This window comes from Canis lupus, chromosome 19 (genome assembly GCF_011100685.1).
Source record: "Canis lupus familiaris isolate Mischka breed German Shepherd chromosome 19, alternate assembly UU_Cfam_GSD_1.0, whole genome shotgun sequence".
NCBI classification, from domain to species: domain Eukaryota; kingdom Metazoa; phylum Chordata; class Mammalia; order Carnivora; family Canidae; genus Canis; species Canis lupus.
In genome coordinates this window covers 13,679,137-13,694,772 of record NC_049240.1, presented here as the reverse complement: position 1 = coordinate 13,694,772, position 15,636 = coordinate 13,679,137, and the positions used below count along the sequence as shown (strand labels likewise).

Below are 15,636 nucleotides of genomic sequence, written 5' to 3'. Positions count from 1 at the left end.
AAAAGTGTGCAAGTCCTTTTAATTTTCCCCTATTCCATATAATATTTTAACTAATTTTTTTTTTTTTTGGTCTGATAGTAAAGATAGTGTTATTTGTTATCCGTTGTAATACTTTGGATTTTTCTTTATACGGACTATTTCTCTTTTTTTTTTTTTTAATTTTTAATCATTTTTCTTTTTTCTTTACATCAAGTGAACTTCGATTACTCATATGGTTATCGAGAACATGGTGAAAGGACTGATCAGCCATTTCAAACAGAACTTAATACCAGTATGATGTATTACTATGATGATGGTACAGGTGTACAGGTGTATCCTGTGGAAGAAGCATTGCTTAAAGAGTATATTAAACGCCAAATGTAAGTCAGACATAGATGGGATAGTAACATCAAACTTTAACATCATTGATAGTGAATACATTATAATGCATTTTCTAAGCTGTTTATTAGTAAAATTGGAAGAATTTCGTGTTATATGTTTTCTAGAAAATGTTAGTAAAATATATGAAATATTTTAAAAAAACTTACATTGGTTCATGTTGTGTTATATAAGATGCCCGCTTTGTCTACTGTTCAGGTATTTCTCTGTTTAAGGGATATTAGTTGAAAGGATATTGTCGTGGTAGTAGATGAGTGGGTAAATATAAAACTGCGATTATGTATATATATGAAGTTGAACAAGGCCTGATTTCCTATTTGCAAATATACATTTATATTGAAATTTGCAAGTGAACATAAATGGCAAAATATGGTGATATATTTTACTTTCTTAGCAAATGATTTCAGAATTCTAAGTTTTCTTTGTGACACATTGAAAGGGAACTACGTCTTTTGTAGTTCAGACTTTTTACTCTACTCATAATGGTTGCCTTCTGAATACTGAAGTTGAAGTTAGAATATTCTATTGTCTTTAAGAAAAAAATAACCCTTGTACACATTAGTATTGTACAGAATGTTTTGCATATTTATATAGTGTGTTTATACAGTGGTGAAAAAAATGTCCCCAAGTGATTTGCATAACCAGTTTGCTGAAATTTGACTTTTTTTTATTCTTAAAAAGTGCCAAAAAAGCCTAGTTTTGAAAGAGTTATAAGCATCTTAAAAACATCTGCCTTTACTTAAGAAAGAAAACTGACTCTACTCTGTTACTAGAAAATAATTTTTTCATCAGCATCATCCAGGCATCTTCCTGGGATGCCTTCTTGGTGGATTTGATTGGCTTACATACAATATGAAGCAGCTTGCTTATTTTGTTCTTGCTTCTTCTGTTACAGTTGACGCAAACACTGAAGAAAAGGGCCTTTTTATGGGCAGAAAGTGCCTGGCATGTGGCTATCAACTTCAAACCACTATTCCTGTCTTTTTTGTAACTCTTACTGCCAGGTCCCTTCTGAGACCTGACAGTGGATATGCAACTCCATGTCAGGATAATCGGCCTCCAGTGTGCTCATACAAGTGAGGGAGGAGCAGAGCTACTTCAGTGTTGACAAAGTTTCTGATCATGCAGTGTAGAATCCAGAGCTTCTAAGGTAGGACATGATAATGTCCCCTAGGACACTGAATAAAATGTCAGACACAACATTGGGCATGACTCCTTTTTTGGTTATTGTTTTAGCAGTAGGGTTTTTGGCAGATGTTAGAGCAGCAGGTTTAGAAAGGCTCTTTACTGTTAATCATTCTTTGATTAGTGGACTTCTGGATTTGAGGAGTCATGCTTTTTATCTTTGTTATCTTTGAGGTTTCTCGTAGGCTCATTGATTAGGGTTTACATTTTTTCTCTTTGAGAAGTTAGTAAAAAACTTTCTTGCATTTGTGGAAAATTGTGCTAAATATATTTTGAAGACGCTTAAAACTATTATGGATGATTGAGTTTTTAAGATTATTTAACTGAAAAATATATTGATAATTTATCATTTTTGGTGTCAGAATATTAAAAATTTAAGATCTTGATGATTTCTAGCCAGGAGAGTCTCTTCTGGCATTCAGATTTAAAGATGAGTAGTTTGTATCCCGTTAGAAGTTTAAAGACATATATACTGTAGGTAATAGGGTGATTGAGAAGTTTTGTGTAAGAACAGTTTTAATTTGTGATTAAATTAAATGTCATAATTTGTGAAAATTTAGAATTTAAGCATATGTATTTTGTGCCTACTATGTCAGGCCTGTGAAAATCAGGATTTTTGAAGTGTCACAAAAAATAGAACACATGTATTATGTGCCCACCACATGCCAGGCACTGTGAAAAGGGCTTTTTTTAGGTATAACAAAATCAGAATGTTTTTTTCTTCAGTGTTTAAGATGAGTAAATGATTTACTGGTGTTAGTGAGATGTCAGTAATATTTCACTCATCTAAGGGGAGCTTTGATAGTCGGATAAATATCTGAGTATAAAGAAATAACGTATTTACATTTCTAAACTAAGACTTTTTTCTCCCAGTGAAAAGTAGCTTAAAGTCATTTCTCATTTATGGGTGATTATTTCTTCAAAGTTAGAATTTCACCTAAATGTTTCAAGGATATCTTTAGTCACCCAGTATTAACACCAAAGTATATGATCTGGTGTACTTTCTCATGATTTGCCACTGATCTTTGAAAACTGTTTGATTTGGAAGCATTATAGGATTATTAACCCATAGGCCATATTATCATTGATGTCATGTATTTCTTTTGTATTCTTTTCTGCATTTCCCCCCATTTGTCCTCTTGGTCTCTCTAGAATCCTATTATTATTCTTTATGGAGGCTGTAATTTTAAATGTGTTTCTCAAATGCCATTATTAAATATATATGTATTATCTTTGTGTCTTGGAACTTGTAGTTATTGATTATGCAGTTTTTTCACTTACATTTCTCACAGTACTTTCCTAGAGAAGATTAAGGTATTTAACCTTTTTCTGTATTTTTATCTCCATGTACCTCATAGTACAATAGATATTCCTGTTTAGCCATATATTCTGTTTATTCTTAATGTCTTTTATAGTTCTCTCCATCAAAGAAAAAGGGAGATCTTACAAATATATAATTTATTGTGTGTATATCTGTGCTTCTGTAGTCACTAACTTTTTACTCAGCATTGTGCTGATTGCTAGGATTCAGAAATAGTAAACAGTGTCAGTACCCTATCAATTTGAAAAACAAAACAGAAACTGTAATAATCTACTCCATAAACTTGACAAAGGATACTTCCAAAACTAATGTTCTGCATAGTGATAGGGAAAAAGTTGGAAGGGAATCTGTTGATGTGTTTAGTCATTATTTAGTTTTTAAGTGAAGCTAGTTAAAATAACTTTTAATGAAAATTTTCACTTAATTGACTCATTTAAAAAAAATCAGTTACTGAATTATTTTAAAGTAAAATGCTGGTTAATTCTTTATACTTCTACTTAGATCAGTTTTACCTAATGTTAGGTTTTTGGAAGAGAATCAGTATTCTAAATTTCTTGCTACTCATGGATAAGAAATTATTAACTCAGTAGGGTTTTGCTCCTTCTTGTATTTACCCTATATATCTCAGTTGTATTTAATCTTTATGTATTTAAATCTTAATCTTTAAAATAATCTTTATTTATTAATAAAATAATTTTAAAGCCATTGACATAGAAGCTATAGATATTTTTATATCCTTTTGAATAAATAAATTAAACTTATGTTCATTTCTTTTTGTTTATGTTTCTTTTTTTCAGTGAATATTACTTCAGTATAGAAAATTTAGAGCGGGACTTCTTTCTTAGGAGAAAGATGGATGAACAAGGTTTCTTGCCTATTTCCCTGATTGCTGGTTTCCACCGTGTTCAGGCTCTCACTACAAACCTTAATCTCATTTTAGAGGTAATTATTTGTTTACAAAAACAGTTACAAAACAAAACAGTTACATTCAATTTTGTGGTGAACCTAAAACTGCTCTGAAAAGTATATTAAAAACCTTAAGGGCAAAATGCAAAAATCATCTGTAGTTGCCTAAGGCTTAGACTACATCTCATGGGTTTTTTTCATTTTATAAAGCATGTACACAAAAGAATTAAGGATACTATAAATGATAAATGCATAAATAAAATTTTTCCTCATTAAAAAAAAATGTCTAACCTTGGAAAACCCCTCATGGTGTTCATTAATGATGTTTCCACCTGTTTTTAACCTGATCCTTCAAACTTGGATCTTCTAGGTCCGTTAGTCTTCTTGGGTTGCTGCAAAATACCATATATTTCTATTCATTAAAATTTTGAGAATTTTTCCTGAGCTGTAGAAAGGCTAATTTGAAATAGTCTTTCCACTTGTATTCTAATGCTTTTATTAATTTTTTGGTCTGCACTGTTGTAGAAATGCTTTGAACATTTTTGGTTTTCTGTTCCCTGTATACATTTAATCAAATTTGCCCTTTTACTATAGTTTTGCTGGACCTACATTCTTGTGCCCCTGTGTAGCAATCCCTTTTCCCATACATATCCCCTGAAACCACTGATCTGGTTTTTGTCCCTTTAGTTTTGCTTTTTCCAAAAAAAAAATAGTTACATGTTTGTATGTAGTTTGTTGACTTTTATTTCTGATTTCTTTCTCTCAGCATAGTGCTTTTGAGATTTATTCATGTACATTATCAGTAGTTCGTTCTTATTGTTGATTAGTATTCTACCGTATGGATGTACCACAGTTTATCCATTCATTGGTTGATATACATTTAGATTGTTTCCAGTTTTTAGAGATTATGAGTAAAGCAGAAAGGTCTTTGTATGGTGTATGTTTCCATTTTTGTTGGGTAAATATTGAGGATTGTGATTGCTGGCATGTATTTTAATTTAAGTATATTAACTGTAAGAAAGATATCCAAAGTGGGTTTGACCATTTTGCATGAGTTGCATTTGTTATATAGCCTTATCAGCACTTAGTATTATCAGTTTTTTGGAATAATAGATATGTAGTAGTTTCTCATTGTGTGTGTGTGTTTTTTTTTTTTAAGATTTTATTTATTTATTGATGGGGGACACACAGAGAGAGGCAGAGACATAGGCAGAGGGAGAAGCAGGCTCCATGCAGGGAGCCCGATGTTGGACTTGATCTGGAGTCTCCAGGATCATGCCCTGAGCTGAAGGCAGAGGCCCAATCACTGAGCCACCCAGGTGTCCCTCATTATGGTATTAATTTGCATTTCCCTAATGAATAATGATGCTGAGCATCTTTTTTCTGTGTTAATTACCTTCGGTGTACCTTTTTTTGTTGAAAAGATCCACATATTTTGCCTATTTTTAATGGCATGTTTGTTTTCTTATAATTGTAAGAGTTCCTCTGGATACAAGTCCTTTGTATTTTACAAATATTTTTTCCCAGGTTTGGACTCATATTTTTATTTTAACAGACTTCTTTGATTTCTAGCAATTTTTTTTTAAACCTATGTGCTCCATGATTTAAAAACTAACTACAGGAAGATTCAAGATTTCAAAAACAATATAAACTAGTGATTTGCTATTTGTTAATGTGTAATTGAGTTTTTGTCTTATGAAAGAAATTACGTCAAGTACTGCCATTATAACATTTGTTTATTTTAAAGAAAACATCTAAAAGTTTCTTTATACTATAATTTGAAGAAAACTTAGTTTTTTCCTGCAAAGCTTAGTCTTCAGAAAAATGTTATTATATTCATAGTAGAATGAGTTTATTAACTACTTCTGTCATCCTATAGCAAAAATCTACCTCAGTTGTCATTTTTCGTGAATTTGTTACTGATTTCCCCTACTCTGTATTTCTTTAGAAATCTGTTGTAATTTCATTATTGTATGCTTTTTTGGTCTTTTGGTGTTTCCATTAAGTCCTCAGGCATAGGTTTTAGGTTATTGATTATCTGTTTCCTTATAACTTAAAGCATTAGGGATGAGATATTTAAAAGAACTTTTGTGTTACTATTATGGTTAGAATTACTGTGTTTCTATGAAATACAGAAATACATAAGCACAGTGATTTATTTATTTATTTTTTTTAAACGATTCATTTATTTATTCATGAGAGACACAGAGAGAGAGAGAGGCAGAGACACAGGCAGAGGGAGAAGCAGGCTACTCGCAGGGAGCCCAATGAGGGACTCGATCCTGGATCCCAGGATCATGACCTGAGTTGAAGGCTGGCACACAACCACTGAGCCACCCAGGCGTCCCAAGCACAGTGATTTAGAACAGCATAGGTCTACATTCACTTAATATTCATTTTGCACCACTGTTGGTTACAGTGGGGAAGTTGTCATTTTTCTGTTAAGAATGTCAGGTTTCATTGGGCTTTGAAATATAAGCATATTGAGAGCATGGACTTGAGAACCTGCATACACATCCTTGTAGTTTTGTGACTTTGTGCATTGTCCTGAGACTTCGGTAAAGTGGAAATGGTAACAGTACATACTTCATAGGGCTGTCTAGATGAAATGTGTAATGATATAGTATCTGGCACACATAGTAAGCCCTAAATAAGAATTTGCTATTATTGTTTGTCTTCAAGGATGCCCTTCTATTGTTGACTCCTTTTTATGGATCTTCATTTCAATTCTATCAGCTTTTTGTTATATGTATTTTAATATGCTCAAGTCTTTCCTTTCTTGAAAAACCCTCAAAAGAAGCTATTTTATTTCACACCCCTATCTGCCTTGGTTGAGGTTTTCTACACATCCAATCTTACTGAATCTGTTTCTTCCCATCCATTTTCAGCTTCCTGTATGTGCTTTTGTTTTTTACATTGATATATATATAGCATTAAATGATTGCTATTATAGTGATATTTATCACATAATTATAATACAGTATTGTCTGTAGTCATTGTACTGTGCATGAAATCTCTTTGGATTATTCACAACTTGGCGCAAGTTAGTCCTCTTAAAAAACATCAGTCTTATCCCCCCACCTGCTGTTTCTTGGTAACCACCATTTTACTTTTTTTCTTTAAGTTTAACTTTTTAAGATTCCACATATAAGTGATATCATATAGTACTTGTCTTCCTCTGACTTACCATATTTAGCATAATGTCCATAAGGTCCATCCATGTTGCAAATGGCAAGATGTTCTCCTATCTCATGGCTGAATAATATTCTGATACATAGATCTATATGGATATATCTGATGTGTGTGTGTGTGTGTATGTGTGTATGCTTGCATGCATGCCTGCATGCCGCTCTTCATCTGTTGTTGGGCATTTAGTTTGTTTCCCTATCTTAGCTACTGTGAATAATGTTGCAGTAAACGTAGGCATGCAGATATCTCTCCAGAATCTGTTTTCATTTTCTTTGGGTGTATACACAGAAGTGGAATTGCTGGATCATATGGTAGATCCAGTTTACTGCATTCTTGATTTTTGCTCCACAGCTGAGAGCTATTCGTGACTTTTTTTTTTTTTTAATATTCAATTAATCCTTGATCTGTAGCTAATCAGTTGTATAACTAAGTTACTTTTTCATGCTTGTTTTCTCATTGTAAAAATAGGGCAAATTATACTTAAAATAGAGTATAAGGGCTTAAGAGAAGTAATTAATGTAATATTTATAAGGCTCTTAAGCTATTCATACTATTCTCATCTGAAACTATCTTCCAAATTGACTGACTATGGTTCCTCAATCTGTGTGCCTCTGTCTTATCTCTAAGTCTTTGCACTTGGAAATCTTTTCTTTTAGTATGAGGCATAGGACAGGAACTAGGAATACATTATCTTTATATTCTAACATTGGTGGTTGTTCATAGTAATAAATACCACTAAGAAAAGGACCTAAATTAATAATTAGAAAAGCCTTCAGGTATCCAGAATTTTTTTTTTTTAAGATTTTATTTATTTATTCATGAGACCGAGAGGAAGAAACATAAGTAAAGGGAGAAGCAGACTCCCTGTGAGGAGACCGATGTGGGACTCGATCCCAGCCCTGAGCTGAAGGCAGACACTCAACCACTGAGCCACCCAGGCTCCCCCAGAGATAGTAATTGAATACTATAACTCACTGTTTAGGAGTTCAAGATAATCATGGTTTGGTTTAAATAAAACTCTTGTTTTGTCTAGGTCTTTTTCTTAATTTTGTATAAAATATAATTTTTGTGTGATGTTTTGAAGGTCCAAATCACAACATTCAGTTCTGTTCTCTTTTATTTTCTTCCTGAACATTTTCAATAGGGAATAAATTCCCTGTGATTTAAAATTCAGAGGGTATGTAGTGACAAATTTCCTTCTCATCTTTCCCAAACAGTGAACTAGTTAAGCTTTTCTTGGTAACAATCAGTGTTACTTCCTTTTTATGTGTTATTTCTCCTGAGATTAGTACATGTTATACTACATATCTTATAATGCCCTTTTTCTAAAAAAAAAAAAAAAAAAAAAAAAAAAGCATATATTAGATTATTCAGTAGTCGTATGTAAACAACTTTGGTTTTTTTCCCCCACTCAATTTCTTTTTACATTGAGACATGATTTGTACACTGTATATTAGAAATTATAGGATCACAGATGACTTTTTTCAATGTATATAGTTGTGTAATTGCCTCCTAGATTAAGATAGAGAACGTTTACAGTGTCCCAGAAAGTTCCATTTTGCCCTCTCCTAGCCTGTACCACTGTTCTCCTCAAGGGTAATTGCTCCTCAGAGCTTTCATTTGTTTTTCAATTTCATCTAATCAGTATGTGTACTCTTCTCTATCTGACTTGTCCTTATCACTTCTGTGAGGTTTATCCATGTTTTTGGTGTGTAACAGTTGTTCATTATCCATGTTGGGACAGAACTTCATTATATGAATATAAAACAATATACTTCTCCATGGTGCTATTTATAGATACATGGATTCTTTCCAGTTTGAATCTGTAGTACTGTTGTGAACATTATTGTACATATTTTTTGATGGTCACATGCACTTATTTTCCTTTGAAATCATGGGTAATAGGATACATACATACACTCAGTTTTTGTAGATAACTGCTAAACATTTTTTCCAAATTACTGAACCAGTTAAAAGTACCACCATTGAATGTTTCACTTGCTCCATATTCTATCAACATATTGGCATTCTTTTTCCAAACACTGTTCTGAAAAATTGAAAACAATAGGAAAGTTTCAAAGTGTTTTTTTTTTTAATTCAGGTGTATGTAAAATGCAGGAGTCTTAGGTTCATTGAATTTCGAAATTGTATAAGCCTACCCTCAGAAAGATCTAGCCCATTACTCTAAGAACGTCCTTAATGGCCCTTCCTAGTCAGTCGGTCCTGCTCCTCCCGCAACCCTCTGCTCCATCCCAAACCACTTTTCTGATTATATTAGCGTAGATTAATTTTATCTGTTTTATTTGTATGCATTTGAGTTAATGGGATTCTTCTGTCTCCTGACTTTTTCATTGGTAGTTTTTGAAATTCATTCATGTTGTGGTGAGGATCTGGATCCTGGGTATACCAGGGTTTGCTACTAGGGTGTCATTGTTTCTAAAATGTTCAGTAGATAAAACCAGGAAAATATATATTAGGAAAAATTATAGCTATCACCAATTCAAACCCCTTATCATAGGTTTCTTCCTTAATTCCTTTATTCCGTATTTCAGACTATTTTTTCAGAGTATCCTGATTCCCATCCAAATTTGTTTTAGAATAATTTTTAGGGATGCCTGGGTGGTTTTGTGGTTAAGCGTCTGCCTTTGGCTCAGGGCGTGATCCTGGAGTCCCGGGATGGAGTCCCACATCAGGCTCCCTGCGTGGAGCCTGCTTCTCCCTCTGACTATGTCTCTGCCTCTCTCTGTGTCTCTCATGAACAAATAAAATCTTTAAAATAAAAGAAAAAATAAATTTTAATAATTTTAAAGTACTGTCCAGTTACAGAAAATATAACTTGCAAACTGAGTACTATACTAATACTAAGGGGGGCATACACATGTAAAAAGTAATGCATATAATATGTTCTTTCACTAAAATATGGTGAGTTTTAACTTTTATAAAATAACATATATGTTCAGTTTTTATATTTATATTTTTCCTGATTTAATTCTTAAAAGGTGAGTACCCTTGAATTTCAGGTAGAATTCAGATCAATAAATCTTATTTTGAGGGTTTTTTTTTTCCTAGTTTTATTTTATCATTAAATTATAGCATATTTATTTTGCGAAGCACTATAGCCAGTGGCTAAGAGTTTTAGTGGTGGTCAGTATATTATATGAGTCCTAGTATTGCCTCATATGCAGTCTGTGATTTTTATCAAGGTCCTTTATCTATTTGAGCCTCAGTTTCCTCTCTGTGTACATTATAGGGTATTGTCAGGAATGTGTATGTGTATTTCTTGTATTTTAAGTAATGGTGATAATTATTAAAATAGAGTTAATTTTATTTGGTGGTATTAAGGTAAGATAAAAGGAAATATGAGAGAATAAAACTGGAAGTAAATTATGGTAAAAGTAGTTTGCTTCTAGTTGATGTAATAATCCTATTCTGTTGTGAAAACCAAGTTATCTGTTGCATGTTATATGAGGATATCTGTTACCTATCACAGGGGCAAATGCTTTAGAGATTTGTTCTAAGTAATTAATTCATTGATATTTTTGAAACATTTACTGTGATAATTTCTGCTACTGTCAAATTAAAATTTTTTTTAGGTTATTAGAAGTATAGTATGTACAATTATAGTTTTTTGAATGATAGTTCTTTAATAGATCAAAATATCTCTTTATAGGCACTGAAAGATAGCACAGAAGTGGAAATTGTGGATGAGAAAATGAGAAAAAAGATAGAACCAGAAAAGTGGCCAATTCCAGGCCCTCCTCCACGTAGTGTGCCACAAACAGACTTCTCTCAACTGATTGATTGCCCAGAGTTTGTACCAGGCCAAGCCTTTTGTTCACATACAGGTAACAGCTTTTCTTCTAGAGCAAGCAGTGTAATGGTGGGCTATTTTGTCCAATTTGCCTATCCTTTAAAAAAGTTTATTTAGATTCTATAGAAAAATTAAAAGATAACTAAATGACTTTTGATGCTCTAAATTCTATTCATTTTGCCCCCACCCCTCAGAGCCATAAGTTACGAAGTGATTTAAGAATTATGGGTAAAGCTCTGCCCTATTCTTAAATTGTGTACTTTGTCATATGTGGAATTTATACCTATCTTAATTTTACCTAGATGATTATAGATATGTTGTGTCGGTTTCCTCTTGTAAGATTGGTGTAGTCTAAAGTAGTTTAAAAGTCTTAAGACTCAAGGGTGGGGCTGACTTTAATTTTGTTACTAGTGTGCTTCAATCTCGTAAAGATGGGATGACCTATATTCAAAAGCAGCATTGGGGTACTGTTATGAAGTTATTATAGGTTAAAGGATTCATGGTGATTAGAATTTCCAAAAACTGCTTTAATATTAAGAATTATTTTCCTGGATCATTTTTAAGACATTCCCTCTTGGGAAAAAAATGTGTGTGCTTAAACTTTTTTCAGTCAGGGTGATGATCTACTGATGCTTGGATGTCATTTGATCGAATATGCAGAGGAATAGGTGACTCACTGAAATATTATAAACATTGGAACAAATCGTGCTGCAGAAATGAAAGCGACCAGACTTACTGCTGTGCAAGAATGTCTACTCCCGACTCCTTGTGGAGGAGGTTGGGCCACCACTACACTGGAGATAAACGCCTTTGTGATGATGAGGAGAGAGACCAGAGGACTGCAGTGGTTTTTATAGGAGCCACCCATTTGTGTGTAATTAGCCTGAGCTGCATGTGCTACTTTTATTTATGGTGGGAAAGTTAATTATCATTCTGGGAATATTGCAAGATACTGTCTTATCCTTCCAGACTTGTGTACCTGTGTCCCAATCAATAAAGCAAACCTAGAGAGGCACGAGTGGCATTTCCCAGATTGTTAGGTCCTTTGCTATTTGATTTGCTCTTCTGTGTAGTGTACAGTGTACAGCTCCCATATTGTCATCTTACTTCACATGGACTATATGATGTGTTAATGTGGACATTGAAGGATAAGAAATTTGAGAAATAAACAAGACTATTTTTTTTCTAAACTCCTCAAAATATATTTTTTATACACCAGTACGTGACGTGAGACCTGCCATCAATAAAGTACCGATGGACAGTCTGACAGATATTTTTATTTAGTGTTCCTTTGATTGTCAGCCCTCTGTGCCTCTAACCTTAGCAAGCAACTTGGGCAGATGTTTTAAAAGTTGAAGAAAAGTGATATTTTTTAGGTTTTCTTAAAGACTTAATGTCTGATTGTATGAGTTAGATTAATTTATTTGTGTAAATTTGGGGTCCAAGATGACATTTTTAACCTGCTTATGAACAGGCATTAGGTGGGTTAGATAAAAATAGAAAATACTTTTTTCACAGGTTAGCTAAGGTAGGTCAGTTAACTTGGTGATGCCTGTTCATTTAACCATTTATGCATTATTAATAAAATTTGCAAGAATAAAATCACAATGTCTTGTACATTTTGTGTTTTTTAAATATACACTCATTTACATCTCATACATATTATCAAAACAAATCACTGTATATTTAAATGTCAAAGTTCTTAGGTTCTTTAGATTATAGATCTGTAATTAGATGGATAATGAAGGTATATAGAAAGAATGTTCGTAGAATTACACAGATTCACATTACGCCATAGGAATAAATACGTAAATTCAGCCTTTTCCATGAATTTCTGCCCTTAATAGTTATCCTCTGATGAGAAAGCCTTAGGTCCTAAATTCATTAGAGAGAATTATGCCACCAAAAATTTGAAATGGATGTAGGAATAGGAAATGTAGATGGTGTTTATCTGTACCTTTAGGTAAAGAAATTTTATCTATATCCTCTCTCTCTGATGAGAAGACTTTAAATTTCAAAAACATAACCATTGATGTATATTTTATGAGGGATTTATATGGTTAGATATTTAAACATTTTTGTTTTTTTCCATCAAAGAAATTAAAATGTCTATTTTTCCCTCTATGGAGGTTGAATTGTGTAACATGAGTTCACCTTTGCACTGAACAGAGGACCTCAATGCACCAGAAAATGTTGATTATGGGAATGGTAAGATGTTAATTTTAAAATTTAGGTTTTACAGTTCTGTGGATATAGTATTATAGTATCAACTCTTTAAGTAAAAGGATTTCATTCATCAAAATTGAGAGAGGTACCTGACCATCTTGGGGTTTTTTGGTATTGTTTTTGGTTCTTTGAAAAATGTGTAGAAGGATCCTTAATGATTTTTGAATAAGCTGTGGAATTTCCTTTGAAAAGTTACAGAAGTATTCCTGAATGTGCCACACATAAAGTATTTAATCCTTTTAAAGCAATCTATATAATTACCTGGTTTCACAGTGGATAAAGAAGTGAAATTAGATAGATAATCATGGAATATATATGGTGATTTACCTCTGGAGAGTGATGTTGACAATTTTCAATTAATGAAAACAGCAAAGATAAACTTTTTTCTATGTTTTCACAAATTAGAACCTTTAAGTGTCAAAGTATGCATCTAAATTTTTATCTGTAAGTTTAATGTCAAGTCATCCAAGTAATATTCATTTGTTCTTGGAAGATTAGGGCTTTACCATTACCTTTAAAATTTGTACACATAATGTTTGAAGTCTTTTCATTGTAAAAGAAAAGAGATAATGTGGTAATTATAAGTAATTACAAGGTGAATATTTCCTTTTAAAAACTCAGACTATTCTAAATTTTATTGTCTTACCCAAATTCTTTGGTATTTTGATGTCATTTAATTTATAAGCACATGTTGTGGATATAGTAAAACTGTTGAGTTCATGATAGAAACTTTCAAGCTTAGAGAGTATTTAGAGATGATTATATAATAAACTTAAGTAAGCATTTAAAGATTAAATTTCTGTGTTAAAAATAGTAGTTAACTGATTTTCCCTTCCATGTGCCAGGTGGTGTTCTTATAATTTATATGTGAACTATGCGTAGTAATTTAGTTAATTCTCGTACTTGTTAGGGTGGTGGTTCTCAGTCTATTTTTACTGCATGAGCATAGGTGATTTATAGTATTAGAAATAGGGTTTTCTGCTATTTAATGTATTCCCATTCCTATAACTTTAATATTAATACTTGCAGCCCAAGTCTAGCATTTCACTGGTACTACCTCTGTGGATCAATTGATAATATATGTACTGTTAACTAAGAAAGTTGTAAGCTGCAATGTCCAATAAAAATACAATGTTTGCTGCACATGTAACCCTAATAATTTTAAAACCTGAAAAGTCATAAAACAAATGAAACTAATTTTAATGATACTTAAAATATTTTAATATACCCAAATATTGTAACATTAATATAAAAATTTTATATTAATTAACATTAATATAAAAAAAGATCCATTTTATATTTTTAGATTTTTTTGAAATCTGATATGTATCTTACTTACACTTACTAGCACATGTTAGGACTACTCCTGTTTCAAGTGCTCATTAACTCCATATGACCAGTGGCTACATACTGGACAATGCAGTTTTAGAGTCTTTTCTGTTACGAAGCAATGTATTCTTAAAAAAAGTAATGTAGTCATTTGATATTTGAATCCTGGATCTAACTGTGTTCATGGAGAGGATAATAACTTATTTGATTCTAGCATGTAGTAGATGAGAGTAAAATCTTGGAATATTCTTCTCAAACCCAAACTCCTGGAATGTGCCTTTCCATTTTCATTTAGTAAATAAAAGAATTGTTTCTGTTGATTTATATCAGCTTTCTATATGTAATATTCAACCTTTGCAATATTTTCAAGTAACTGACTTTCGGGACTAAATTAAATGATGTTTAGAATTTTAGAGTATTAATTTGTACTTAAAACATTTTGTCCAAAGGAAGTACATATTGCATTATAACTTAAAATAAGTATTCTTTTGACTTTTAAAAAAATTTTAAAGTGATTAGGATTTTATTTATAGAGCATGCATTTATTTTGATTATATAGTGTGGAGAAAAGCATTTTTAATTCCATCAGAGTTTTAAAAAATGTTTTAAATTTTATGGCCAGGGCAATGTAAATTGTTTTATTAAAGGTTTTTATTTTTTGAGAGAGACAGAAGGAGCATGGGGGGAGGGGTAGAGAGAGAAGCAGACTCCCCACTGGGCAGGGAGCCTGATGTGGAATTCCTGACCTGAGCTGAAGGGAGACAGACCCTTAAATGACTGAGACACCCAGGTGCCCAGGGCAGTGCAGTTTAATAATGTGGCATTCTGTTCTTTATAGTATCCAATATGAGCTAAGTGGGTACATTGCATTTAGGTAAAACTCTTTAAGCAAAGGAAATAAGAAAATTATGAATAATGACTGCCTTACTATAGATTATAACAGAACAGTAAAGGACTGATACTGCCTTGAATAAAATATGCATTTACTCTATGGCTTAATAGTGTTTGAGATTCCGTAATTTCATTATAATTGATAGATTTTAAGGTTTCACAGGGAATTAACTCCCAAATTAGATGTATTATCACAGTGAGTGACTCAATTGATATGCTTAAGAAGTTTAAATGAATGTGATCTGTGTAAGAGTTGGTGACATTTCTTTTATCTATTATTCATTGGCTTCCCTCAGATACATCTTAAATTACATCTTTTCAGGTTTGAAAGTCTTTGGAAAAATTGTAATTGAGATTTGATTGATCATGTTTTTGTTGGAAAAAAAAAATCAAGCCCAAG

At 32.4% G+C, this 15,636-nt stretch overlaps 1 protein-coding gene across 18 annotated transcripts in view; it reads left to right on the top strand.

The window, feature by feature from the left end:
• Window positions 1-15,636, top strand: part of LARP1B (La ribonucleoprotein 1B) — a 130,027-nt gene that overhangs the window by 20,992 nt on the left and 93,399 nt on the right. For 17 of the 18 annotated variants that reach the window (XR_005373936.1, XR_005373933.1, XR_005373935.1 and 14 more), the window contains exons 7-9: window positions 194-359; window positions 3,682-3,826; window positions 10,650-10,824. Coding sequence is in view for 13 of the 18 variants with exons in the window: in XM_038564672.1 (XP_038420600.1) it covers window positions 194-359; window positions 3,682-3,826; window positions 10,650-10,824 (486 nt within the window). In the remaining 5 variants the exon portion in view is untranslated. Of the gene's footprint in view, window positions 1-193; window positions 360-3,681; window positions 3,827-10,649; window positions 10,825-11,400; window positions 12,399-15,636 lie in introns of those variants that run through there. The other variant, XM_038564678.1, reaches the window with a different exon arrangement.